At 40.4% G+C, this 26,402-nt stretch overlaps 1 protein-coding gene across 6 annotated transcripts in view; it reads left to right on the top strand.

Moving 5' to 3' along the window:
* cadpsa (Ca2+-dependent activator protein for secretion a) overlaps nt 1–26,402 on the top strand; it is a 580,082-nt gene that overhangs the window by 365,573 nt on the left and 188,107 nt on the right. For all 6 annotated transcript variants that reach the window (XM_078543642.1, XM_078543641.1, XM_078543639.1 and 3 more), the window contains exons 10-11: nt 15,423–15,531; nt 19,329–19,541. In XM_078543642.1, the coding sequence (XP_078399768.1) occupies nt 15,423–15,531; nt 19,329–19,541 (322 nt within the window). The remainder of the gene's footprint in view (nt 1–15,422; nt 15,532–19,328; nt 19,542–26,402) is intronic.

The following is a 26,402-nucleotide window of genomic DNA, read 5'->3' as shown; positions in this document are numbered from 1 at the left end:
GTAGCTATGAATTTATTTAATTCAAGTTCTGCTTCAATCACAAACTTATAATACCTCAGAAGAATAATTTATTATTTACATTATATTTTGGCTTGTATGCAAAAGAGAGACTTTAAGTTTATTTTTAACGTTGATGTTAAATCCCCAAATATCACATATTATGATTGGGCGATGGTCAGGGAGATGGACCCAATTAAAATGGATGATTACTATATTATTTGCAAACTGAATATTGCACTGGACACCTCTGGACCGACTGTAGCCTAGACTGACAGAGTCACCTTTCTGCCAGCTGTCAGGGCCCTAAATGAAATGTGTTTGGGCAGACAACTCTGTTCCGAGTGGGCATGAGCCTATAGCAACAAACTACCCATAACTTGGCATAAGTTAAAATGAAATTGGCAATCTCATTTAGCAAGTATGTAAGAACATCATCAGTGGAAACTTTTAGAAATTACTCTCATACAATAGGGTTGGGATTTTTCACTTGAGGGGGATTAAGATACATTGCTTGGGAAGAATGGAAGCAGTTGTATTCAGCATCATGTTGCCTATCTGGGATATTGACACTTGATGACAAGGTGGAAAGCCCTCCTATATCCTGCACTGATATTTCTCATGCTGCTCAACACAACGGAATTCTGTACAGAGATAGGTGTGAACTTTTACGTGACAGCCTCATCAAGCGGGCAAAGTAAGCCTGCCACCCCGCCCAATGGAAGCATTTTGAGGTCCATCATAGTAAGGCTAATTCCATCAGCAAGCTGATATTTGGAGTGCTCAATGATCAAAGGCGGCTGAAAATCTGACAACTCCATCTTTGAGTGCAACCAATCCAGGTAAGTTAAATTGGGGAGAGTCAATATCAAGAGAGGGCCCTGGAAGGTTGGCCACCACATGGGTTGATCTTTGTGACGTCAGGAATGCTCCTGCTAACCCCACAAAAACCATTTAAAAACTTGGTGAGATTTTTTAAGTGGCCTGCAGCCGTACTAGTAAACACCCCTTAGGCTTTTGATTGCTAAATATCGATGAGTGGAGCACGTGCAGCACACACCATTGGTAATTTAGAGTTGTAATTATAAGACCCCAATTCGCATGGGCTAATGTGATGCCTACCACTTTCCAGTAGGTGCCTGGGCAGCTCATTTCTAGGCCCCAACCTAAATATTGCAACCCAAGCGTTGGAAAGAATGGGGTGGTAATTGTTGTACCGCTATTATAATCTCACAACTACCCTGCTCCTGCCTGGCAAACGAGATGAAAATTGGCCTCATTTGTTTACTGTGGTTGCCAATATCCAGAGGTAAACTTAGGCTTTTTTTAATGTCTAAAATATGTTGGATCTAATATCCGATATAAACTATCACCGATTAGGATAGCTCAAATTTACACGGAACATTCTCTTGGTGGCCTTTGCCTTTGTTCTGAATCTCAAAACACTCCCTTCAGGTCAGATAGTCTGAGGTGAAGTCCAACCTACACAACAAAATTTCAAGAAAAACAAAAAGACAACCAAAAATTGACTCTAAACCACGTAGTTCATCTCCTACATTATTGTCAACTAATTCCCAGAAAGATGTGAAAAGGAAGTTATTACATTATAGAACATAGTTAAAAGAATGGCTTTGTTTTCAGGGAATTGATTCATGTGAAACCTAGATTGCTGAACAAGTTAATCCCAAACATGATATGGTCAGCACATTCTGAGTTACGGCAGTTAATCCTTATTTTGAATTTTATTCCAATCTGTTAATTTCAGAATTACAATGTGTAAAATGAAAGTTTTTTTTAATTGGACCACATGATCTGTTCTGCTTTTCGGAGCCCACATCTCAAGAGCTGAAAAGGTTAAGCTTTTTCTCCCAGTTAAGGGTGAATGTCACTTTTGTGGCAGTCCCAGCAACTCTGAGATGTCTACCAGACTGTTTATAACCAACTATTCAATCTCAAATTGAGCTTTAAACCGCATATAAAAAGATAGGATGCTGGAAATACCAGCACCTATGGAAAGCACAGACAAATTAACATTTCAGATGTGATCTTTTCATTGGAACTGGAAGAACAACATTAATAAAGAAACACAGCAAAGGGAGTGGGAAAGAAAACATATACATACATGCATGTGCACAGCAGGTAAGAGAGGAAATAGAACAACCTATAAAGTTCTCATGTGAAAAACGATGTAAATAGTGAGTGATAAAGTCATGCTATTTCCTTGTAGCTGTACCCATCTCTTTCCCCCACCTCAGTCCATTTGCTTCTGACTTCATGACTTTATCACCTCCAGACTTGATTACTTGAATGTTTTTCTGGCTAGCCTCCCATTTTCCATCCTCTGAAAATTTCAACTCATCCAAAGCTCTATTGTCGATATTCGACTTTATCCCAAGTCCCTGAAACCCATCATACTCGTCCTTGCTGACCTACGTGGATCCCTGATTCCCCCAGCCAGAAATTTAAAATTCTCATTCCCCTGTTAAAATCCCTCCAAAGCTATGTCCCTCCCTGCTCCCTATGTAGCCTTTACCAACTCTTCTTATCAACCCACCCCAACATCACTTAATTCTTCTAATTTAGGCTTCTTCTGCATCCCACTGCCTTCTGCTTTACCACTGACATCTCCCTTTGCTGTGTTTCTTTTATAATGTTTTTCTTCCAGTTCCAATGAAAAGATCACACCTGAAATGTTAATTTGCCTGTGCTCTCCATAGGTGCTGGTATTCCCAGCATCCCAGAAGAGATTTAAAACTCAATTTGAGGTTGAATAGGACATGGTGGTTGTAAACAGTCTGGTTCAGCCTAAGACAATGACCACGGAAGGGGTTGGAATTGGGGCAAGTATATAAATTTTGTGGCGGGGCCAAAAATGCCTAACTAGAATATGGCTCTCTAATCTCCTCTACCTCGCTGTTTTCCTCTCCATTTATAAGATCCTTCTTAAAATCCATCTCTTTGATTAATCTTTTTGTCACTCCACATAATCGCTCCATTTTTAGTTCAATGCCCATCTTCCTTACATCTCTGTGAAGCACTTGGAGTGATTTTCTCTGTTAGAACGGCAATATAAATACCATTTGTTATTATTATTGCTGCTGACTCTGTTCCATTCCAATTGACATTCACAGTGTAACAAAGCAAACAAGCTACAGGTTCCCTTACCTCCCTTCCCACCATCTCAGTACAACCACCGTGGACCTTCCAGGTTACAACAAATGGATTAATTGTGCCAAAGTCAGGACACTGAAAGCAAAGAAAGTGCCCTTTGAATGAGCTACTATTTGTAACAGTGCATAATGAACAGCAGGTGGTAGCACTGAACTAATATGGTCAAAACATACTGGCAAACTCTCTTTCTAGTTTACACAGATCTCATAGTACTTTGTGTTACAATATAAGATACAAATATCAAAGCCGTTTTTTCATCAGCAATCTTACAAAATGATTAAGTATAAAAATGCTAGTTAGATAGTTTGTTCAGATTCTTTTATACTGGATCTTCATTTCCAACGTCTGCAGGTTATTTTGTGGAGTTACTAGTATTCTACTGTGTAAGTGTGCTTATTCAGTGTATGTCATTGGTCAAAACGTGGTTAGCTTTAGCTGAACTGACATGGTTGATGAATTTCTCACTGTCCTGTTGGGAAAATGTATAAGCCTACCCTCCATAAAATGGCCCTCTTGGTAAAATATTTTGTTGATGCACTGATTTAACTGTATCATGTGACCTTTTTATGTCAAATACATTGTACATTCCAAGGATGTTATTAGCCCATTTCAGTTGCAGTTGCAACACTAACTTTGCACTATTATCTTCAATCATAGACAGTAGTGTAGTAATTATGGTTTTATTTAGTGTGTAATGTACCTTTAAGAATAATACTTGTTAGGCAGGATCACATGATCTGTAGTAACCAATGGGAGTAGCAGCACAGGCAACCTCAGCCATCAGTGTAGAGTTAGAGTTGGAGTTGAAAGCATACGTGTAGTTGCTGCTGAGCATTTTGTAAATAAACTTAATGTTTCCAACCAGAAGTGTCTGCAGATCAACTATATCACTAATAGCACAACTGAGCCACCCTACAACAAACTGGCAACTAGGATAAAACATGATTGAACAGAAGAAACCAAGTTAAAAAGAAATCGGCACTGTGCCTTGTCCAGTGATTGTAAGTAGCAAGCTCCATTACAATTGAAGAAGGTATCCGCTCTCGAAACACCACAGTTTTGGAGAATTGATCCTTTTTAACCAGCCACAGTTGGTTGGTCTCAGTACATAGAACGCCTCACGTTCTTTTTTCAAGCGAATGAGATTATGGGGGAAGAGAAGAGGCAAGTGATCCTCTTGAGTACTTGTGGGAGCAAAACCTACAGCTTGATTCAAAGTTTGAAGGCACCCAGTGCCCCAGATTCAAAAAATTTTGAAGAATTGGTGAACCTCATGAAGGGTCATTTTCAACCAAAATTTTCAACCCTCGGTCACGATGCAGAGGTTCAGGTTTAATTCGCGAAATAGAGCCCCAAGTGAAATAAATGCATGCTACTTGGAAAATTTGAAGCAGCTAACGGAACATTGTGAGTTTGGTACAACTCTGAACGACACGCTCAGCGATCATTTAGTATGTGGTGTGAAAGAGGACCTTATTCAGAAAAGATTATTGTCCAAAGTGAATCTGGATTTCAAGAAGGCGCTGGAGATAGCACTAGCAATGGAAAGTGCAGCAAGAGATTCAAAAGCAATACAGGGTGCGCAAAATGGTGCCGTCCTCCACATTGGGCAGGAAACCTCAGCCGGAAGAGGCGCGAGAAAACGAAACTCTGCGAGGAAGCGGGAAACAGCCCCCTCTAGCCAAAGAATAAAGGAAAATAACTTAGCAGCGAAATTAAAGAATCATTTTAATAGATGTGAAAACAAGCAGCCTTTTAGCGATTGGCAGTTTTTAAAAATCGTATGCTACTATTGTCACAGAAATGGACATATAATGAGGCAATGCAAGGAAAGATTCAAGCAGGCTTGTAAATAAAAGAAGAAGCCCAATGAAATCTACAATGTAGAAGAGCCTGAAACAACAAGTTCAGACATTTACTCGTTGTTTAATCTGAACGTTGGAAAGACAGAACCAATATTTGTCATAGTGAAAGTAAATGGCAAACCTGTTAGAATGGAAGTGGACACAGGAGCTTCCGCTACAGTAATTGGGGAACACACCTTCAGACATTTGAATAATGGTGAACATTAATTAAGTTTAAAAGAAACAGTCGCCAAGCTAAAAACATATACGGGTGAAGACATTAAAGTAAAAGGCATAAGTAGAGTAACTGCCCAATATGGAAGCCAATCAGCACAGCTACCCATGATGGTGGTAGCAAGTGAAGGGCCAAGCCTCATGGGACAAAATTGGTTTAAAGGAGATTAAGTTAGAATGGTCTGAAATTTCCCAGTTGAGAGCAAGTGGGCTACCATAGCTACTTAGAAAGTACGGCAGCATCTTTAAGGACGAACTGGGGAAAATCCAGGGCCTGCAGGCCAAGATTCATGTGGATCTGGAAGCAACCCCTCGCTTCATGAGGGCATGACCGGTGCCATACGCCCTGCGAGTAAAAGTGGACATTGAACTGAACAGACTAGAGAAACTGGGCATTATACAACCTGTTCAGTTCTCAGAGTGGGCAGCACCCATAGTCCCTGACCTTAAACCCAACCAAAGTGTCTGTGGAGACTACAAATTGACGGTAAATAAGCTAGACAGGTACCCCATTCTGAGAATCGAAGACCTGCATGCCAAGCTGCCAAGAGGGACAAAGTACACAAAGCTTGACATGAGTCATGCTTATGCACAACTAGAGCTGGATAATGCCTCCCAGGAATTTGTCACAATTAATACCCACAAAGAGTTGTTCCAATATACACGATTGCTTTTATGTATCTCCTCTGCTTGTGCCATCTTTCAGAGAACAATGGAAAGCTTACTGCAGGGACTGCCCCAGGTTGTAGTGTATTTAGACGATGTATTGGTGACAAGATTCACTGAGAAAGAGCATTTGGAAAACTTGGAAGAAGTCTTAAAACGTTTCTTGCAACCTGGAGTGCGTTTAAAAAAAGAAAAGTACATGTTCCAAGCGAGGGAGGTAATCTATTTGGATCAGTGGCTAGATTCACAGGGCCTCCAGCTGGTTGAGGAGAAAGTGAGAGCCATAAGAGAGGTACCTGCGTCAAAGAACGCCCCAGAGCTCAAATCACTCCTAGGAATGATCAACTATTATGGGTGGTTCTTACCCAATTTGTCTACAGTGCTGGCCCCCCTCATTCTCTACTCAAAAAGAACCAACGTTGGTCTTGGGAGGTGCCCCAGAAAGAAGCTTTCATAAAGGTGGCAAAATTGTTTCACCTGTCCAATCTATTAGTGCATTATGACCAAACGAAAGAATTGGTGCTGACATGTGACGCTTCTCCCGACAGAGTGGGAGCAGTGCTCTCTCATTGGATGGACTATTGTACGGAACAGCCAAGGGGTTACGAATCAAGAACGTTCACCACAGCGGAAAAGTGATACTTGCAGATAGAAAAAGAAGGCCTGTCAATCATCTTTGGTGTCAAGAAATTTCACCAGTACATACACTGGTGCCATTTTACAATTGTTTCAGACCACAAACCATTGGTAGGATTGTTTAGTGAGGACACGGCTATACCACCCATAACCTCAGCAAGAATACATCGATGGGCCTTAATTCTGGCTGCTTACGAATACACTTTCCTACATAGGCTTGGCAATCAAACCGCAAATGCTGATGCCCTTAGTCATTTGCCCTTAGAAGAAAATGATGAGCACGTCCCAGTTCCACAGGAGCTTGTTTTACTGTTAAATTTCTTATATTCCTCACCAGTATGTGCTCAACAGAGAGACTGGACAAGCCAGGACCCAGTCCTATCTCTGGTACAAGAACAAGTGTTACGTGGTTGGTCACAGGAGCCCGTATCTGATTAAATGAAACCATACTTCAACAGAAGACATGAAATAACCAGCCAGGATGGCATCTTATTTTGGGGAGCACGTGTGATAGTTCCTCCAAAGGGAAGGGAGACACTTTTAATTGAGCTACACAGTGCCCATCCAGGAATTTCCCGAATGAAGACCATAGCAGGCAGCTACCTATGGTGGCCTGGAATGGATGGCGAAATAGAGAGTTTAGTAAAGCACTGTGTGCAATGTTAGCAACTGCAGAAGCTGCCAGGGACAGCTACATTACACCCATGGGAGTGGTCAGTTTGGCCCTGGGTGCAGTTACACATTGACTACGTTGGACCTTTCCTGGGAACAATGTTTCTGCTCATTGTCGATGCCCATTCAAACTGGCTGGATATATATGAGGTGAAGTCACCAACATCGACCACTACAATTGAGAAAGTAGGTCAGAGTTTTGCCATTCATGGACTACCAGAAGTAGTAATTTCTGATAACGGCACGGCATTTATGAGTGCTGAGTTTCAATGGTTTATCAGCCTCAACGGGATCACTCGTGAAAACTGCACCGTACCGCGCTTCCTCAAACAGACTGGCCGAAAGGGTGGTTCAAGCATTCAAGGCAGGCATGAAAAAGCTAACTGGTAATTCCTTGGCAACCAAGCTAGCACGCTTTTTCATTACAGGACTACTCCTCACACAACAACAGGTGCCACATTTGCAGAGTTATTGTTGAAAGTCCATCTCAGGACAAGATTGAGTTTAATAATGCCGAATTTAGAGGGGAAAGTGGAAAGGAGTCAGGGAAGCCAGAAAACCAGACACAACTGGCATAGTCATGAGAGGAAATTTACCGCAGGAGAGCCGGTATACGTGAAAAACTTAGGGGAAGGACCAACGTGGTTACCAGGTGAAATAGGTGCGGTGACTGGACCTCTGTCTTACCACGTGGAGATGGAAGGCCGGATTATCCATAAACATGTGGACCATTTAAGGAAGAGAGTGACGAATCGCCAAGATTTGGTTCCGCCAGTGATCAAGACTGGGTCTGTGTTTCTTGTTGAGGATGCTCAGCCCAGGACTGAGATGTCTGATGTTCCTGTAAGAGTTGAGAATACAGAACTGTAAGTGTCCACCAAAGTATCTGATGTTCAGGCAACTCCAGTAAAGGAGGTTCCTGACAAAGAATCTAAAGTTGTGGAGCTGCGACATTCTACATGTACCAGGAAGCCATCTGAAAGATTGAACTTGTAAATTCCTTACCCTGTGTAAATACTATGTTGTCTTAAAAAATATGTATTGTAAATATAATACGTATAGTCAAGTTAAAGGGGAAGAAATTGTAGTAATTATGGTTTTATTTGCTGTGTAATGTGCCTTTAAGAATAATACTTGTTAGGCAAGATCACATGATCTGTAGTAACCAATAGGAGAGTAGTGTGGGCTACCTCAGTAGTCAGTGTAGAGTTAGAGTTGGAGTTGAAAGCACACACATAGTTGCTGTTGAATATATTGTATATAAACTTAATGTTTCCATCCAAGAAATGTCTGCAGATCAACTCTATCACTATTAGTACAACTTGGCCGCCCTACGACAGTAGAAAGAGTTTTTCCATCTTTTGATGCCCTTGTAGTGGTCTTCTACTTGTTTGAGACTTTTACCATTTCCTTTACATGTCCCATAAAATCAAGGTTATTGAGGAAAACATCCAGGGTGGTAGTGGTTTTATTCCTTTTCTCAAACTTAGTTACTCTGTTCCAATTGTTTTTCAGTGCAACGTGGTACGATACCTCACTTATTGAAATAGATTTCTTATATACAGCTTAGATGATTGAATATGATAAGTGATGTATATTTATAGGTAGCTTGTGGATGACTGATGAATTCTTAACATGTGTCAATTCTGCAGTGATTTTTTTGTGTTTGCCCTTTGATTTCTCCCCCACCCCCTCACCCACTCCCCATCGCATCACTTTGGATTCATACTACTACGGGCTGTTTATATCTGATTCTCTATTAATAGGCTGCTTTCAATAAGTACCATTTTCCTCCTCAGGTGAGCTGAAGCTTCCCTCACGTGACCATTTCCAGTTCTTAGACTGCTAGTTGCAAGGACCAATTGTTCTGTTTCTATTCATAAATAATAAAGCAATTTTATCAACTATAGTTCCATATCTGTTGTTGTGATCCATGTAGAGACTGATAACTTTTATAAAGATATTTGGATTCCTGGTGCCTGACTTAAAGGCATTTGATGACGAGATTTGAAGTTTTAAGACTTTTAATGTAACAAACCAACTAATGCTCTAAACGACAGAAAAGTTAACCCATATTAATGCTTTAATGGGACTGATAATCCCACAATATATACATTACAACACCTTCTCCACAGGATTACAGCCTTTATAGGAAACAGTTAACAGTCATCCCCAGCTTCCAGTGGGTTCACATTTGTCGAGTCGTAATGCAAGTCATCATCGAAAGGAGCTTCCCTGAGTTTTCAGAGAAGTGCCAAACCAGCTACCAACAGTAAGACCCACTCTGGAGAATTTTCCTCCTGGTCTTGCTGGGGAAAATCTTCCGAAGTCTTTAGATTGTCATGGGATGTGTTTCTTTGCCCAGAGATCGATCCTCCTGTATTCCACCTGGTAGCCTATAAAGGACTCACAGCCTTCTCCACGTTGCTGGCCACGCCACCTGCAGCCTTTTATCTCTGAGAGTTTTCTCTCTCTCCCTATCTCTCTTTCTGTTCAAAAACTCAGAGACCAAAAGTCTGCCCACAATTAGCCCAGTTGCCCTTGCTTTGATTTCAGGTGTGAACATTTCACAACTTGCTCCCAGTAAGTCTCAACCTGGGCACCCCCTGTCCCCATGGTATCCAAGCAACTCAGGGTTATTGTCAGGCAGAATTCAAAGCAGTTCACCTGACCACCTTCAATCCTCCATTTTACCTTGATTTGGAGATACAGTCCCAAAACATAATTATCTTATAAAACCCCACATTCATAACTTCAGGCTTAAGATTCCTTCAAAGTTACTCCCCTTCTCTTTTTGAAGACGGCGATTCATGCCATGGTATTGCTCTAAAGACACTTGCTCTGTTACCTTGCTCTAATGCCCACTCTTCAAGCTTGAACACTGATAGTGGGCACTACCAAACTATATGACTGTAGGTGATCTCACAGCAAAGTCAAATCGTTTCATCATCTAACATCAATGCATATACACGTACACAGATATTCCAGCAGGGTTTAATGGACTGTAATCCCAGTCGGTATGGTAGCATAGTTGTTATGTTACTCCATTAGTAACCCAGAGGCCTGGATGAATAATCCAGTGCCATGAGTTCAAATCCCATCATGCAGTTAGGGAATTAAAATTCAGTTAATTAAATAAATCTGGAATTAAAAGCTAGCTTCAGTAATGGTCACCATTAAACTAGTGGATTGTTGTAATAGACCATCTGATTCATTTATGTCCCTTAGAGAAGGAAATCTGTTATGGAAACAGTCGCTTACTAGTATAGAACTTGAATATTGTTGAAAAAGCAGACATGTTGCCAAGCTTTTTGTCTTGCACTCATCAGGACAAATGCAAGAATGACAAAATTTCAAATGATCACAGTAATGTATACTACAGGAGAAAAGGGTGCTGATTAGTTGGTAAGATGACTCTGATTGGCTTAGGCATTGCCATGGAGAAAGCAGTGGTGGACTACAGGAGAGGCTCGAGGCTTGAACATTTTCTTTTCACAGAGAATGGATCCCTTCGTGTGAATGTATGTTGCTTCTAGCAAACGTAAATGAGACACATTACAATCATGACTGGTTATCTTAATTTGGTTGTTAGTGTACCAAGAACAACTCCCTAGCTAACAACACTGAGGGAATGCCTTCTTTACAAAGACTGCAACAGTTGAATAAGCTGGTTTAGCAACAGGCAAGAACTCCTGCCATTGTCAGAGACAGCCTTATCCCATAAATGAATAAAAAAAGTCATGAGGGAGCATCGATGCCAAAGAATTGTCTGTCATATTTCAATATATCAGTTGCATAATTTTAGATCTTTCCTTGGAATGAAAAAGTTATTTGACAACCAAATGGAAGAGCATTGGCTTGCAACGTGCAGAATTGCAAGGTGGGGATGACATTGCTGTGGCCACCTTGCCATCCAACAGGTAGCTAGTCATGCTGGTGGCTTTCTCTGGCCCAGATTCACATTCAGCAATTGGAAAGTTACTGTTCTTGGGTCAAGAAAAAAACTATTATTTGCCCTTGATAGTGTCAAATACTTTCATGTCATTGCTTTTCATGATCCCCATGACTTCACTGCCACCACCCCTGAGATAAACTAACTCAGCAAAAACAAAGGATCAAATATATGGAGTATTGCCAATCTACATTGCTCTGTACCACACTACTTGGTACAAATACGGAACCATTTGGGGATCACATTCTTTTTAATCTTTTAAAACTGCTTCTTAAACAGAGTCACTCCATAAAATAACAAAAGCTGATACAGTATTTAGCTCCTTGGCGTTAGCCTTGGTTCAGGGGTAGCACTATTACCTGCTTCAGAGATTTGAGCACATAATCTAGGCTGACACTTCAGTGCAGTGCCCAGGGAGTGCTGCACTGCCAAAGGTGCCACCTTTTCAATGAGATGATAAAATGAAGCTCATCTGCCCTTTCAGGTGGATGTAAAAGAACCCATAGTATGAGGAATTCTCTTGGTGTTCTAGCTAAATGTATCCCTGAACCTGCATCACTAAAAAGCAGATTAGCTGGTCATTTACCTCATTCCTATTTGTAGAGCCTTGCTGTGGCAAATTGGCTGCAGTGTATTCCTACATTACAACCGTGTCTGCACTTTAAAAGCACTTAATTGATGGTGAACTACTTTGGAAAATACTAAGATTATGAAAGGCACTATTTAAGTGCAAGTTCTTTCTTTTAGATTTCATATAATGTCAAGGTTAGTCATTTATCTTGTCAATTATTTTGATATCTGGAATTTATTGAAGTCATTTTTTTTTACAAGGTTCTCTTACTGAAAGATGAGAAAATAGTGACTGATGGGAGGAGGTACTCCAATGGAACTGGAAGAACTTGAAAAGCTTCCAGGTTCTTCCTGATAACTGCTATTGATGAAAATTAAGGGGAGATTAAAAGAGGCGTTCAAAATTATGAAGGCTTTTATGAATAGGGAAAATATTTCCAGTGGTCAGTCATTAGAGGGCATAAATTTAAGATAACCACTAAAATTATAAAAGGAGAAATTAGAACTTTTTTATGCAGAAACCTGTTAGAACATGGAATGCTGTACTAGAAAAAGTGATGGAGGCAGAACGCATAATAGTCTTTTAAGGGGAAGTGGATCAAATTTTTAATATTCTTCCATGGCTGGCATTGGCAAGGCTATCATTTGTTGCCTATCATGAATTTCCCTTGAGAAGGTGTTGGTGAGCTGCCTAATCGAACCCCTGCAGTCCATGAGGTGCAAGTACACCCACAGTGCTGCTGGGAAGGGTGTTCCAGGATTTATATCCTGCAACAGTGAAGGAATGGCGATATAGTTCCAAGTCAGGGTGGTGAGTGACTTGGAAGGGAACTTGCAGCTAGTAGCGTCCCCATGCCTCCACTGTCCTTGAAAGTGAAAGATTTATTTTTTAACAATGGTGATATATAACTTCACTACTAAGTTTGGATAAGATGGAGTGAAAAATGTATTATGTGGTTTGTGTCCCACCTGGGGAATACATGTATAGTTCAGCTATATATGTATAGGACAAAAGGATAAACATGAGCATCCCCCAAGACACAAAAAATGTCAAGTATAGAGACCATGATAAGCTCACATCAGCTGCGATGAACGGGACATTTCATTAGAATGCCCGACTCAAGACTGCCCAAATAGGTGCTCTACTCAGAGCTACACCATGGAGCCTGTTCACATGAGGGCCAAAGGAAACTTTTTTATTCATTCACGGTTTGTGGCCTTTGTTGGCTGGGCCAGCATTTATTGCCCATCCCTAGTTGCCCTTGAGAAGGAGGTGGTGAGCTGCCTTCTTGAAACGATGCAGTCCATGTAGTGTAGGTCACCTACAGTGCTTTTAGGAAGGGAGTTCCAGGATTTTGACCCAGCGACAGTGAAGGAATGGCGATATGTTTCCAAGGCAGAGTGGTGAATGACTTGGAGGAGACATTTCAAAGACAATCTCAAAGCCTCCATGAAGGTTTACCCAATTGACATCAACACATAGGAAGCAGATGCCCACTCGTGACCAGAATGGCAATTCATCATTAAAAATGGTGTCAAGACCTTAAATCATCGAGAAGCCACTGAGAGAGAATGACGAGAGAGACAGAAAGTGAAGGCAGCTGCTCGAGCCAACAATCCACCACCATCACTACTGGTTGACAACAGATGCCCTCACTGTGGGAAAGCCTGTAAGGTTAAGATAATAAGGTTAAGACCATAAGACATCTGCAAACCCACAACCAACACTGACATCTCAATTAAACACAGCCATCCACAAGGAAGAATTTTCTCAAAACGAGGGATTGCTGATGATGATAACGTGCATTGTAACAATGTGTACTTTACCATAAATTGTTCTAACCAGTATATCAGAGCAGGTATTCAACCAGCTTCATAGAATTCAAGACTGCAATGTTAATTTATTAGACATGCGATATGTACGTGGCACTTGCTGCCAGTAAAACAGGACCACATTTAGCTGTCCTTATTAATCATTAGAAAAAAAGTTATACAAAATCCTGATGCAATCTATCATTAGCGATGGTTTGCTAAATATCTAAATGAGAGCATCAGCTGCTTACAGCTTATCCAAAGGCTGTGATGTAGAGTCGTTGGCAATTAAAGTGTTGAGACGTTCTTGACAGAGTTAGTTGTAGTTACTGAGGCCGTAGAGCTTAAGATGGCACTCATGAGGAATGAGGTAACCCAAAAACCATGAGGTAATCCAAAGAACCTAATTTGCAGTCAAAGTTAATCTCCATACATTTAAAATCTTTAAATAGCGGAATGCTGTGTAAGCACCTAGCCTGAAGCCTGGAGAATCCTATGTTTTCTAACAGCTTTTCCTTTCAGACAATCCAAAACTTCATTGCCAAATGCTGGCTGGGGTCTGATGCAGTCTGATGGTATCCTGAAGGCGTATTGAGGCTCACAGAGCCTGAAAGAGACCCTGCGGCTCAGTGACTTGCATCAGGAACATGACATTGAATTCATCGTGTTGTCCAGAAGCAAGCTAAGAGGAGTGAGAGCTGCCATTTACAGCAGTTCTGACAACAATTGCTCTGATGACTGAGATTTAAGGATTGCTTAAACATGACTGGCACCAAGGCGGTCAACTCACATTGTTTGTGACAGGATGTCACTCCTAACATTTTGTGATCTGAATGATAGAGTGCACAAATATCAGCACAAACTATAGCCCAACACAACACTATAGGTTAGTTCAGAACCCTAACAAGTGCTATCTTCAGAAGGATTCACAAGGTGAGCAGCTGTGCTTTGTTGACACCTCTGCCACATGAGTCTTTTATAAACTTGGTAAATATGTACAGTAGTTTAAAAGTCAGTAGGAAATTCAGCATTTATTCGCAATATTGTTTTTATTCTGATATGCAGCTCCACAAATTACTCTGCATATATTATGATTATACAATACCTGATTAGTAATTAAGGAGAATCTTTAACATGACTGTTATGATAATTAGTCCAATGTCTTTTTTCAATTCTGCATCCCTAGGAATAACCTTGTTTAACTACCAAAGCTGTTCTTTTTCCTTTCATTCATTCCCTTTGTAAGTTATTACTTCCAGCAACTCCTTCTGCCTGTTATGTCCATTATTCTTGAACATGAGGTGCACTTTTCAAAAGGTAAACGTGAATTAAATAAGTTCTTTTACAAGGTCAGATCATGTCATCTAACAAACCAGGTAAAAATGGCAACAAGCATCACATGTATGTGGTGGCAAAACTACTACTACCATGATGTTATCTGCTACAATAGCAATATAGCTTAACAGTTATCATGAAATATCGTAATGGTTCCTCAGTTTCAAAAGTTAATTTTGAAAGCATTTTATTGCAGGGTACCTGTGTTAATCTCTTCAATTAAAATACGTTTTAGTCCATCTGTTTTATGTTTGTGCTTCATTAGCTTTAAGGAAGTAACTAATTACTCTGTGGGAATTTTTCGAGTGAACACCATTAATGGAGAGCTTCATCAGGCACCAGAACATAACCATTGTTTTGAAAATCATGGGTGATGCACCTCACATTTCCTGACATGTGCTGGCAATTGACAAGATGTCTCACCACTGACATGTACTATGAAATTTTCAGCAAATGTGTAGATTTTGTTATGAAGCTTGGTAAGTTTAAAGGAAAGCTGAACTATTTTCATCTGTTTCTCTTCATTTATTCAGGTCAGCCAGTATACATTTGCAATGTGTAGTTACCGGGAGAAAAAAGCTGAGCCTCAGGAGTTGCTGCAACTGGACGGATACACAGTGGATTACACTGACCCACAGCCAGGTGAAAGGCTTCAGTGCACAACTATTAAATCAATTCAACACTGACATCTAGAGAAAGCGATGTAACATGAAACAGCTGCATAGCAAGTGGCTTTTCTTTGGCTTTTTCTGACTATTTCATCATATCACCATATTATCACACATAACATAAAAAGGACTATTCATAATTCTAACAGCTATCATCCAGCTTGCCATTGTCCAAGATTTTCATTTTCTCTGCCTTGGCAGTAATCTGCCATGATGGATCATTGCCTTAAGTAGAATACACCTGATATAAGGCCCACACTATCGTCCCCACTCTTGGAAATTTCCCTCCCCACTGTCTTCCTATCACTCAACAAGCTGAATTAAAAATTTACAATCCCCTGCACAATAGCATCACATTTTGCATCTGTATTCTTTCCAACCGTGTCATCATTCCATATTCTTCACTTTTCCAACTTTTGACCTTTGTCTCTTTGCCTTTCCCTTCCACTGCGCATTCGGTGGCAGAGATTTCAGCCGCCTTAGTCTTGTACTCTCATACTCTCAAGCTCTCTCCCTAACTACTTCTCAGCCTTATTACCTCTGTTACCACATTCAGAGTCCTCCATGAAACCTATCTTTTTACATCTGATCTCTCCACAAAATCGTCAACTACTGCTTGGTGTCCATTTGCACCTTGGAATGTTTTGGAACATTATCACTGCTATGTATTTACAAGTCATCATTGTAACAGTGTAATTAAATCAAATTTAACCTATGAATAGCAAAAGCATTGAAATTTTAAACCAGGTGCATTGATCCCATCAATGTACAAAAAGTTGCTGACAAAAGATCTGAAAATTTTGTAAGGTGACATTTATTTTTCACCTCATACTTCATTCATCTATAATATATAAAATTCTTACATGTGCATGCACTTTCCTGTCTCCGAAAGTTTATTTCCTGCTCTCATATATTTATCCAATTTCATATCAACATTTCCTATTATAACATAACAAAAATTGACTGTGTAATATTGTGAATACTGTAATTACATCCTCCCTCCAGTGGTTGTGCTATAGTACTTCAGTTTTACTCTTCGGCCTGCAGTGAAACCATTAAGCACTCCGATTCCTAAATTGCAAGCAGTTTTGACATTTAACTATAAATAATGTCAAATCAAAGCATATTATAAAAATAAGGAAATAGTTTGACTTTAAAATTTGGATTGAATAAAATCTGTACATCCTGTTGTCATTACCCTCTGCCCTTTAATTCCACTTCCATTTCAAGATTCCATTTGCTCTGTACTCACCGTGCAACACTATGGGAAATAAACTAACCATATATTAAAGTCTTGCACATAGCACACATTTCTTGTTAGCATCAGTTACTTCTTTGTCACACTTCAGATGTCACCTTTTCAGTATATCCTTGCACTCAGGCAAAACACCACAGAAGACCTGTTCTCTTCATAAAATGTTAATGTTTTAAGAATTAATTTGATGTCTTTCTAGAGGTGAGGAAATGAGTGGTATTGGAAGAAAGTAAGTGTATGGATTGACCTATGAAAAAGCACAGGACTATTGAGTCAGTGTCTGGCTTCTGTAGACTAACTTCAATTACAACTGTACAAGTATAAACGCAATGTACTTTAGGTGTTAATAAAACTATTGAATAGGTATGTCATATAGAAGGGTGTTGCAGCACAGTGGGCCAGTGGTGCTCAGTGCAGGGTAGGCTGGTTCAATTCCCAATCTCAGCCATGCTGCTGAGGAAAGATGAAATCACATGTCAGAAACCAGCGTATAAGTAGAAGGAAAGAAAACTAGTCAACAGGTTTCTACTGATATGCCTGCTTACAGCAAAGAGTAGCACTAGTGGTGCCTGGGAGCATCCTGGCCACCCATTGTCTGGTGCAGGACACAGGAAAGAGCAGAAAATCAGAGCAACAAGAAGGTAACAAATCAGAGTGAGAGGAAACCTATACTCAGTAAAACTGAATAACAAAAGATGTGTTTATAGAACATTATTGAGCACTGGTGTCATTCTTTAACATCTGTAATGTAACTAATTAGTTCACTCGCGCACACCTTTCTGTGCCAAGTGATTGAGCCATGTGCTGCTGATTCATAGTTAAATTCAGTTCTGACATCGCACTATTCCATCCCTTGCCTGTAATCTATGCACAATTGCATCAAAATGAACTAACTGCAAGTAGTCTATAGGTTTTAGAGAAAAAAGACTTGTATTTATATTGTGTCTTTCTCAGGCACTTTACAGCCAATGAAACACTTTTGAAGTGTAGTCACTGTTGTAACGTAGGAAACACTGCAGCCAATTTGTGCCAAGCAAGCTCCCACAAACAGCAACGTAATAATGACCACATAAACTGAGTAATGTTGATTGAGGAATAAATATTGGCCTGGACAGCAGAGCCCTGCTCTTGTTCAAAATAGTGCCCTGGGATCTTTTATGTCCAACTGAGAGGGCAGATGGGGCCTCAGTTTAATGTCTCATCCAAAAGACTGCACCTTTGACTGCAGCACTCCCTCAGTACTGCACTGGTGTGTCAGCCTTGTTCTTTTGTGCTCAAGGCCTGGTATTGGACTTGATCCCACAACCTTCTGACTCAGGTCAGAGTGCTACCAACAGAGCCACAGCTGACAATTTTGCAAGAATTTAGGGTAATTTTTAAAAAATCATAGAAGTAATTGTAAAGTTCACTAAAGTAAATGGTAATGGGGGAGAATTGAATTACCAACCACCTGAAAATGGGCAACTCATCATTAAAACTCTGATGAGGGCTGTGATATCTATTTTTCTCCCTGAAATAGCTTTTAAGCTGGCCTATAAATGGGTGCACTGCACTCCTGACCAAAACAGGTGGCAGAGAGGTTATTTAATAAGTGATTATGGGTTCTATGTTATTTCCCATTTACCTTTTTGCCACATTGCTGCAACAGGTTAATGCCTCCACCTCCCCCGGAAGTAATTCCTCTGAGCCATTTCCCTATTTCTGTCCTGTTCTCTCTGTTTCCTAGCCCCTGGCTTCCCCATCCCATTCCTGTTGATTTGTTTGTTTTGTTTCCAAGACCTGCAATCCTGTGTAATATTAAATAGCAAATTGCCAAACTGTATGCAATGACCTGTTACGATACTATCCTGTCCAGACTCCAGGAAAAGAATGGAATGGAGCGGCCCTGCCAGGTGCAGTGTCACGTTTCATGTGGGTGAGACCACTTGACAGATGATTCTATGAGTAAACTATTGAAAGTCCCAATGGTAAAATTGGACTGAGTTTCCTTGTATATATTCCATTGATGTCGAGCTGTTCAGACAATGCTGGCTCTAAAGACCAGAGCTTTTCATTTCAAATATATGTGGTTAGAAAGCAGAGGTAGTATGTAAAAGAAAAAGGATTGCAAAATTGCATAGGCTTCTTGGTCCTTAATATGTTAAATAAGTGTTTCACAGTTACTCAAGTCTGTTAAATAAGTGATAATATCCATTGTATGTGTCACACAAGCTTTTATAACCTGCAATATGGAGAATTGTCCACGTATTTCAGTGCATCTTGCACAGTAGATTCCGTTATTAGCTTTTTAAAAGTATATCCGAGCATTTTTAAAAAGTGCTTTCATGAATGTTTGACTTATGTATGAGCAAAAATCAGTTTGGGATGGATGTCTCAAAAGTGGCAACGGCTATGTGAACCCATACAAATGCAGTTCCTGCACTGTTTCAAAGGGTGTATTTGTTATAGTAATGTCTGCTGATTTAGGAATGCAATTGTATATTCTTCTCATAATTGTTAAATAATTTATCATCTAGGTTTGGAGGGTGGTAGGGCATTCTTTAATGCAGTTAAAGAAGGAGACACTGTGATCTTTGCCAGCGATGATGAACAGGATCGCATCCTTTGGGTTCAGGCAATGTACCGTGCAACTGGTCAATCCCACAAGCCTATTCCTCCAACTCAAGTCCAAAAACTTAATGCCAAGGGAGGAAATGTACCCCAGCTGGATGCTCCCATCTCCCAGTTTTGTAAGTTATTAACCATATTTTCTGTGAAATTGCATGTTGCATGACAGTTTGTTGTACATCTTTTGATAATAAAATTTAATGGGCACAAAGCTAAAATATTTGTCTAAATGCTACTATACTACAGAATGGGCTTTCCATGTCCCTCAGGTATTTTTCAGAATGTGTGTCCATACTAATATTTAAACTGAAAGTTTAGGGAAAGAAAACAATTTGAATTAAGTTCTTGGTGCTTATAGAGGAAGCATATTTTGAGGAAATGCCCCATAAGCATAAATGTTATGAAGGAGATTACCTGAAGCTTTTATTGGTGTCACTCAGTTACCACTTGTTGCTCCATTTTATGCTTTCAAACCTAATAGTCAATGGATACTTTGGGTAGAACTCCAACTCCTGTGATATCACCAACTTCTGTTGACATCTTGTTTAGAAATCCGTGCTGACGATTTTTCTTCTATTCTTATATTAACCTTTGAACAAAGATTTCAATATTTTCCCTACCATGAACTGATCTATGGTTTCCTAGATTAGTTCTACCTTCCTTTTTGAAGGTGGGCATTGCATTTGCTGTCTTCTGTCCTCGAGTACACTTTGTTCTATTGAGTTTTTATATATCGATACTAGTGCCTCTACTATTTTCTCCATAGTTTACTTGGGTAACTGCAGGTGCAGTCTATCTGGACTTGGAGTTTTGTTGTTCTTCAGTTCTGGTCTTTGTACTACAAAAAGAATATTGGAGCACTGTAGAGAGAGGAGAAAAGCTTTATAAGGATGTTACCAGAATTGAGAGGATCCAGTTATCAGGAAAGATTGAAATTGGTTATTTTCTTTGGAAAAGAGAAGACTGAATAGATATCTGTAAAATTTTGAAGCAATTCAAGAGGGTGGGTGTGGAAAAACTGTTTCCACTGATGGGTGAATCAATAATTGGAAGCATATATATAAGATAGGCACAAGGAGATCAATTAAAGAACTTAAAAGGACTTTCTTTACACAGAGACTGGTCAGATTGTGGAACTTTCTGCCATATGGAGTGGTTGAATTAGATGGTATTGATGCATATAAGGGGAGGCTTGATGCATACATGAGGGAGAAGGGAGTAGAGCATACGGGGGCATGGAATGGGTAATTAGAATAGGAGAAGACTCAAGTGGGTGATAAACATCAGTATAGACCAGATACTATACTGTCAAATAGCAAGGGAATCAAAGGATATGGGGATTGTGCAGGAAGTTGGAATTGAGATAGAAGATCAGCCTTTAGTGAATGGCTGAGCAGGCTTGAAAGGCTGAATGACCTACTCCTGATTCTATTTCTTAGTTTTTATGTTCCTCTTTATAAGCCTTTCAGTGAAAGCTGAAGCAAAAGTTTGACTTCCGCGGAGTTATAGCCTTATCCAAAATGGCACCGACACCCTGGATCCAGAAGTCCCACTCCATTTCCAACAGATCCTATCTTTGCCAGTAGGGGAAAGGGGGTGGGATGTGATTCACACAGTGGGGAATCCCAAATCCAGCAGAGCCATTGAAACTCAGTCTTGAGTTCAAACAGACCCCATTTTCGCTTATCCTGCAGTGTGCAACTTATGATTTTCTAGACCAAACAATCATGCTTGTAGAAGCCGCATAAGGGATTGTGAAACTGTCAAGCCGCGAAGTTATTTAAATCCACTGCCTTTTAAAATTAGAAAAAAAACAGCCTGCCGGTGTCTTTGAATTGAAAAAAAAATCGGTGCGTGGTTTCAATAGCTATTTGTTGACATAACCCTGTGGGCTATTATTATAGCATTATTACTGCATGACAGTTTCCACAGCTTATCATTATCTCAGCAAGGTGTCCTAAATTCACAGCTTGATTGACAGCTCCAAGACGTTATTAGGGATTAGCTGTTTTTTGATGTGGGGTTATGAATACAAATGTTTGTTTTTATAAGGAATTAATTACTTGAGGGGATTTAAGTGTATTGAATGGGATTTTATCTAAGTCTATACTTAGAACTTTATTTCATCGCAGCATGGCTCCTGAGGTCAGTCCATGGTGGATAATGAGTGAGTTGGCATGGAGGGTGTAAGGGAAAAGGGTGGTGGGTGGGAGGAATAGGTGGCCATGAGTTGGCATAGGGGCTACAAGGGGCTGCGGGGATGAGTGGCAGGTCATGAGTTGGCACTAGGGTTGCCAACTTTGGCTGGACATATTCCAGGAGAGATCAGTGGAAATGACGTCAGGGAAAGCTCCCGGAAGTGACAACACAGAATGCCAGCGACATGGCATGAAAATCTATTTAAAAAACAAGTCACATCACCTTTCAAAGTAGTTTCCTTGAAATCTTTCTGATATTTCGATGCAAAAAATGGTGGCGCAGTTTCAACCCTGTGGAATGTAAAAGTGTCCAGGAGGTCATGTATGAACAGGTGCAATTAAATCAATATTCTCTAAATTGGGGGAAAAATATTCCTCTCAAACCTGAGAGTTCCTCTTACCTGCCGTGAAACTCTGCCAGTCTTTCAAACCAGTGTCCTACTCTGAGTGGTAACCTTTTCCTCCCGGCATCAAGCAAGGCACTGAGGGTGGAGGTGGACATGTGCAATTGCTGTGTCAGCTACCTGCATTAAAGTTGGCACAGACCAGACAAACTCAAAAAAGAGCTTCCCCTGCTCCCTTCGCTGTTGATGCTGTGGCACGTTTTTTTTATTAACTCATGGGATGTGGGCGTCATTGGCTAGGCCAGCATTTATTGCCCATCCCTCATTGCCCTTGAGAGGGTGGTGGTGAGCTGCCATCTTGAACCGCTGCAGTCCATGTGGTGTAGGTACACCCACAGCGCTGTTAGGGAGGGAGTTCCAGGATTTTGACCCATGTTGATGTCATCGTGCACATTCACACGCTGGATACTGGCAAACAAGGAAGCAGGCACATTCCAGTCTCCCAGAATGCTTTCTTTGGCCACCAGGTTATTGATGCCGATTCTGGTAGATTGCCAGCCTAGGAGGGTTGGCAACCCTAGTTGATACTAAGTTGGCATATGTGCTATAAGGCACTATGGGAATGAATGGAGGGGCATTGGTTGGCATGAAGGGTATGTGGCCATTGGAAGGCGGGTGGGGGCATGGGTTGGCATGAGTTGGCATGGGTGGGGCATGAAGAAGTGTGAGGGATGAGGACTAGAGAGCCTAATATTGAATAAAACAACTGGAAAAAAGTCACAGAGAACCAAAGCTGGCCTTTTAACTGCCTCAATACTTGGCAGCCCCTGTGTCCGCCTCCAAACTGTTTCTGGGGGTGGAGGGCTCGACATTATCCCACACTGCCCCGTCTCCCCCCAGAACGAAGAACCCACCATTCAGTGCACCTTTTCCTGAGGTGGTTGTGGCAAGTCCAAATATTTTCTGACTCTGTGTACCTGGCTTAATAGTATCTGTTAAATATCTCTCCCATTTCATTGTCAGATCCAGACATTATTCATTAGACTGAAATATTATGATGCTGGAAGAGAAGAGTTCGATGCAAAAAGCCTGACCCATTAACTTGTAAAGCAGAAAATGGAGCAATAAAAGGCACCAATAATTAGATAGGTATCCCCTTGTCTACATTTGTATATGGAGAAAATCCTTAGAGTATATTCCCCTGGTAAATACTGTAAAGCTGTAAATGGAAAGATATGCACCTTAATGAAGAAAGGTTGATGGACTAGAAATTGGATCACGCTGCACTCATTGTACAAGTGTAAATTGGCACCAGACTTTCCAATATGGCAGGTGGCATGGCTGTGCTCATTCAGCACTGAAAGTATAGATTGGGATCATTCTAATAGTTAGATAAGGATTCTACACTGCAACACAATTGGAACGTCAAACCAGGACATGGACAACACTACCTGTGGCTATCTATCAATGTCACAGTAGCCCATATCTTTAACATAAATATCTCCCAGTTTGTTGCACACCATTCTAGGTCCCTAAGGCAGTGTGTGAGCTGCCATTGAAACTGTCATCTGTCAGCAGTGGTCAGTCTTGGTGGCTGCCTCTCTCATGTTTATACAGCTAACCATTTCTTTCACGTCAGACAGGATGGTCTCCATGCACCATGCCAAGTCTTGACAAAACTGGACTGTTGCATGCTCTAAGGCATTGAGCATGAATTTACTGACAGGCTGTCCAATGCACCTTGCATTTCCTTGTGTTTTCCCATCAGCCTTCTTTGGTGGACTAGGCCCTTAAAGTCAGTATTGAATCCTCTGCGGAGAGCTAATGTGTGATCTCGCTCTCCACCACCATTGGCACCTTTGGCCTCCTATCCTTTTGCTCTAGGTCCTTGAGATTGTGGCCTGGAATTCATCATTTGAAGGCTACTCCTCTAATTAGGGTGTGCATAGTGCCTGTCTCTCAACTGGTACTTGCAAGGGTAAACTGTTGTACCTTTGAGAAGGTTGGCATCTTGTTTCTAAAGTGACACAAGTGTCTCAATACTTTCAGCACTTGAAGGAGAGATGAGTGGCTGCTGGAAGCAGTTGAAATGTTCATTGGAGAATATGTAGGATGAAATAGAAGTGAGAAAGGGAAAAGTTGATAAGGTATGAAGAAACCTTGTGCGACATTTCCTCTTGTTGTCACTCTCCAAAGTGAGAAACTACCATGGGAAACGTTTTGTAGGCATGTTCAGCCTCCTCCAGTCACCACCGCCTTCCTCATGTGTGGCCATTTCCTGCAAGAGGTAAGGACGTGTATTGGCCTTGTGAGCTGTTTTGCAAATCTTCCTGTCATGTTTATATAATTTGTACATTGTGTGCGAGGAATGAGGTGTAGGGAAGTGAGGGTTGCAATAGTGGTGTCGAGCATGAGAGCAAGAACAGAAGGAGATGGATTCTGGTGCAATGATTGTAGGAGAGTCATGGAAAGCAGGGGAGGGAAGTGTTGTGAGTAGTGGGGCTGCAGATGATGCATGTGTGAGGAAAGAGTAATTACGTGAGAAGTAAAATTTTTACCTTGATAATTCTGGTGAGATCATTGAACTTTTACCAGTATTGCAGCCATATACCCTGGAAGCTAAGCTCCAGGCATTGAGCTCCCCAGTGACCTCTTCCCACTGGGAGCAGAGGTGTTACCTTGAGGGCTTACTGTCCCTATAGGAGACCAGGATCTCCCTCCTCCTGTTCACTGCCTTGACCAGGGCCTCCAACACTCCATTAGAAAACCTGGGTGCCCTCTCAGTGCCTCTAGCAGCCTTTTTTGCACATGCATAATTTCTTTGCTGTCTGCAACCAGAGTGTATTTTCCCTTTAAGAGGTGTTGGCTGCCTTTAAATTGCACCAAACTCACAATTTCACCCTGCCTGCACAAATTTAACATTGTCCTTACACCCACATGGACAGGCTCAATAGCCCCCACTGCAACAGTTTGCAGGTGTGATCGAATTTCTAGGCTGATGTGCCAACAGTTGAACTCTTGATTTCAAAATCACAGGAAGACAATATCTAACATTGCTAAAATAAAATAAGAAAATTAATGTTACTATTAAAAATAAGTTCAACTGCATTCATAGGCAATATTATTAGGTTAGGTTAGGGTTATGATATGACCTTCAGGTTTAAAAATCATTAAATTGTCCTAGATTAAAATAATAGATCCTGCTATTCATGCAAACTAACATTACAAGTTTAAATGTATGTTTTTGAGACAAATAATTTTCTGAAAAAAAGTCAACTGTTCATTTTATATAAACAGTTGGAAGGTCAACCGAGTGTTTACTTATTTAACTGAAGTTTGGCTACCTGCAGCTTTTGAGGGAAATTGTGCAACACGGTAGTCATTATGAATTCAAAATCAGCAATACTTTTGTTGAAGCTTTAATAGGTCATTGTAAGTACAGTTATAAGAGAAATATTTTATATGAAAGTTGTTAGATTTAATACATATTTAAACATTTTGCCACTTCAGAATTTTACATTTTTAACGTTGCCTTATTAGCAGATGGTGATGTTTATTAGCAGGTAAAATGTTTCAGTTAACTTACAGTTTAGTAGTTATCTATAAAGATTGGCAGTATGATAATATTTTGTCTGTTAACCCTTTGACTCCCATGAAGAAAGGGGATGGATCATCCACAAGATTTGGTCCTTATTTGCAGAGAATTCACTGACTACTTTCTTGCTCAAAGCATTGTTATGTTGTGGGCATTTTTGTATGAAAGTGTGCAATGATTTCTTTTATTTTTTTTAATAATATCCTTCTCATAGAATACCTAAGGGACATGCTTACACAAAAATAGGCTTTAATAAATGTATGCAGTCATACCCCAGTCAAAGGGTTAAAAAGGAGGCAATTCAACACACAAGCATTTGATAACCTTTGTAGACAAGGAAAGAATTTGCTGTAAAATATTTTGGAACCTGTCCTTGAACTAAGATTGTGCTATAATATATACTTGTCATAGAATTTCTTGATAATCCACTGCCAGATGTTTTTAAATAACCTTACCGTAATAATCCTATCACATATCCTCCAGTGTGAATATTATCATGCAGTAATGACACCGAGTGGTCTGGCACATGGTGCCAGATTAAAATGAACCCCAAACCGAATAAATTTATTGCAATGAAATTAGTATTATATATTATAGGAAATATAACTGATAACTCTGAGTGACTGTGAAGCAGTATTCTAATCAAGGCTTTTTGTTTGCTGCCCTGAGTTTTGACATTATCTGAATATTTGAACTCTTTGATTTGGTCATTGTCTTGTAATCATTTCTGTTATTCATTATTCTCAATGTAAACCATACCTCTGCACCATTTACTCTGCTATGCCCCTATATCCAGTAGCTTCAGCATTAGGCTTTGCCTCAAGCTGTTACTTTATAAAGCTGTTG

This window comes from Cetorhinus maximus, chromosome 6 (genome assembly GCF_964194155.1).
Source record: "Cetorhinus maximus chromosome 6, sCetMax3.hap1.1, whole genome shotgun sequence".
Taxonomy (NCBI): domain Eukaryota; kingdom Metazoa; phylum Chordata; class Chondrichthyes; order Lamniformes; family Cetorhinidae; genus Cetorhinus; species Cetorhinus maximus.
Note: the sequence above shows the minus strand (reverse complement) of the source record. Positions and strands in the feature narration are given on the sequence as shown.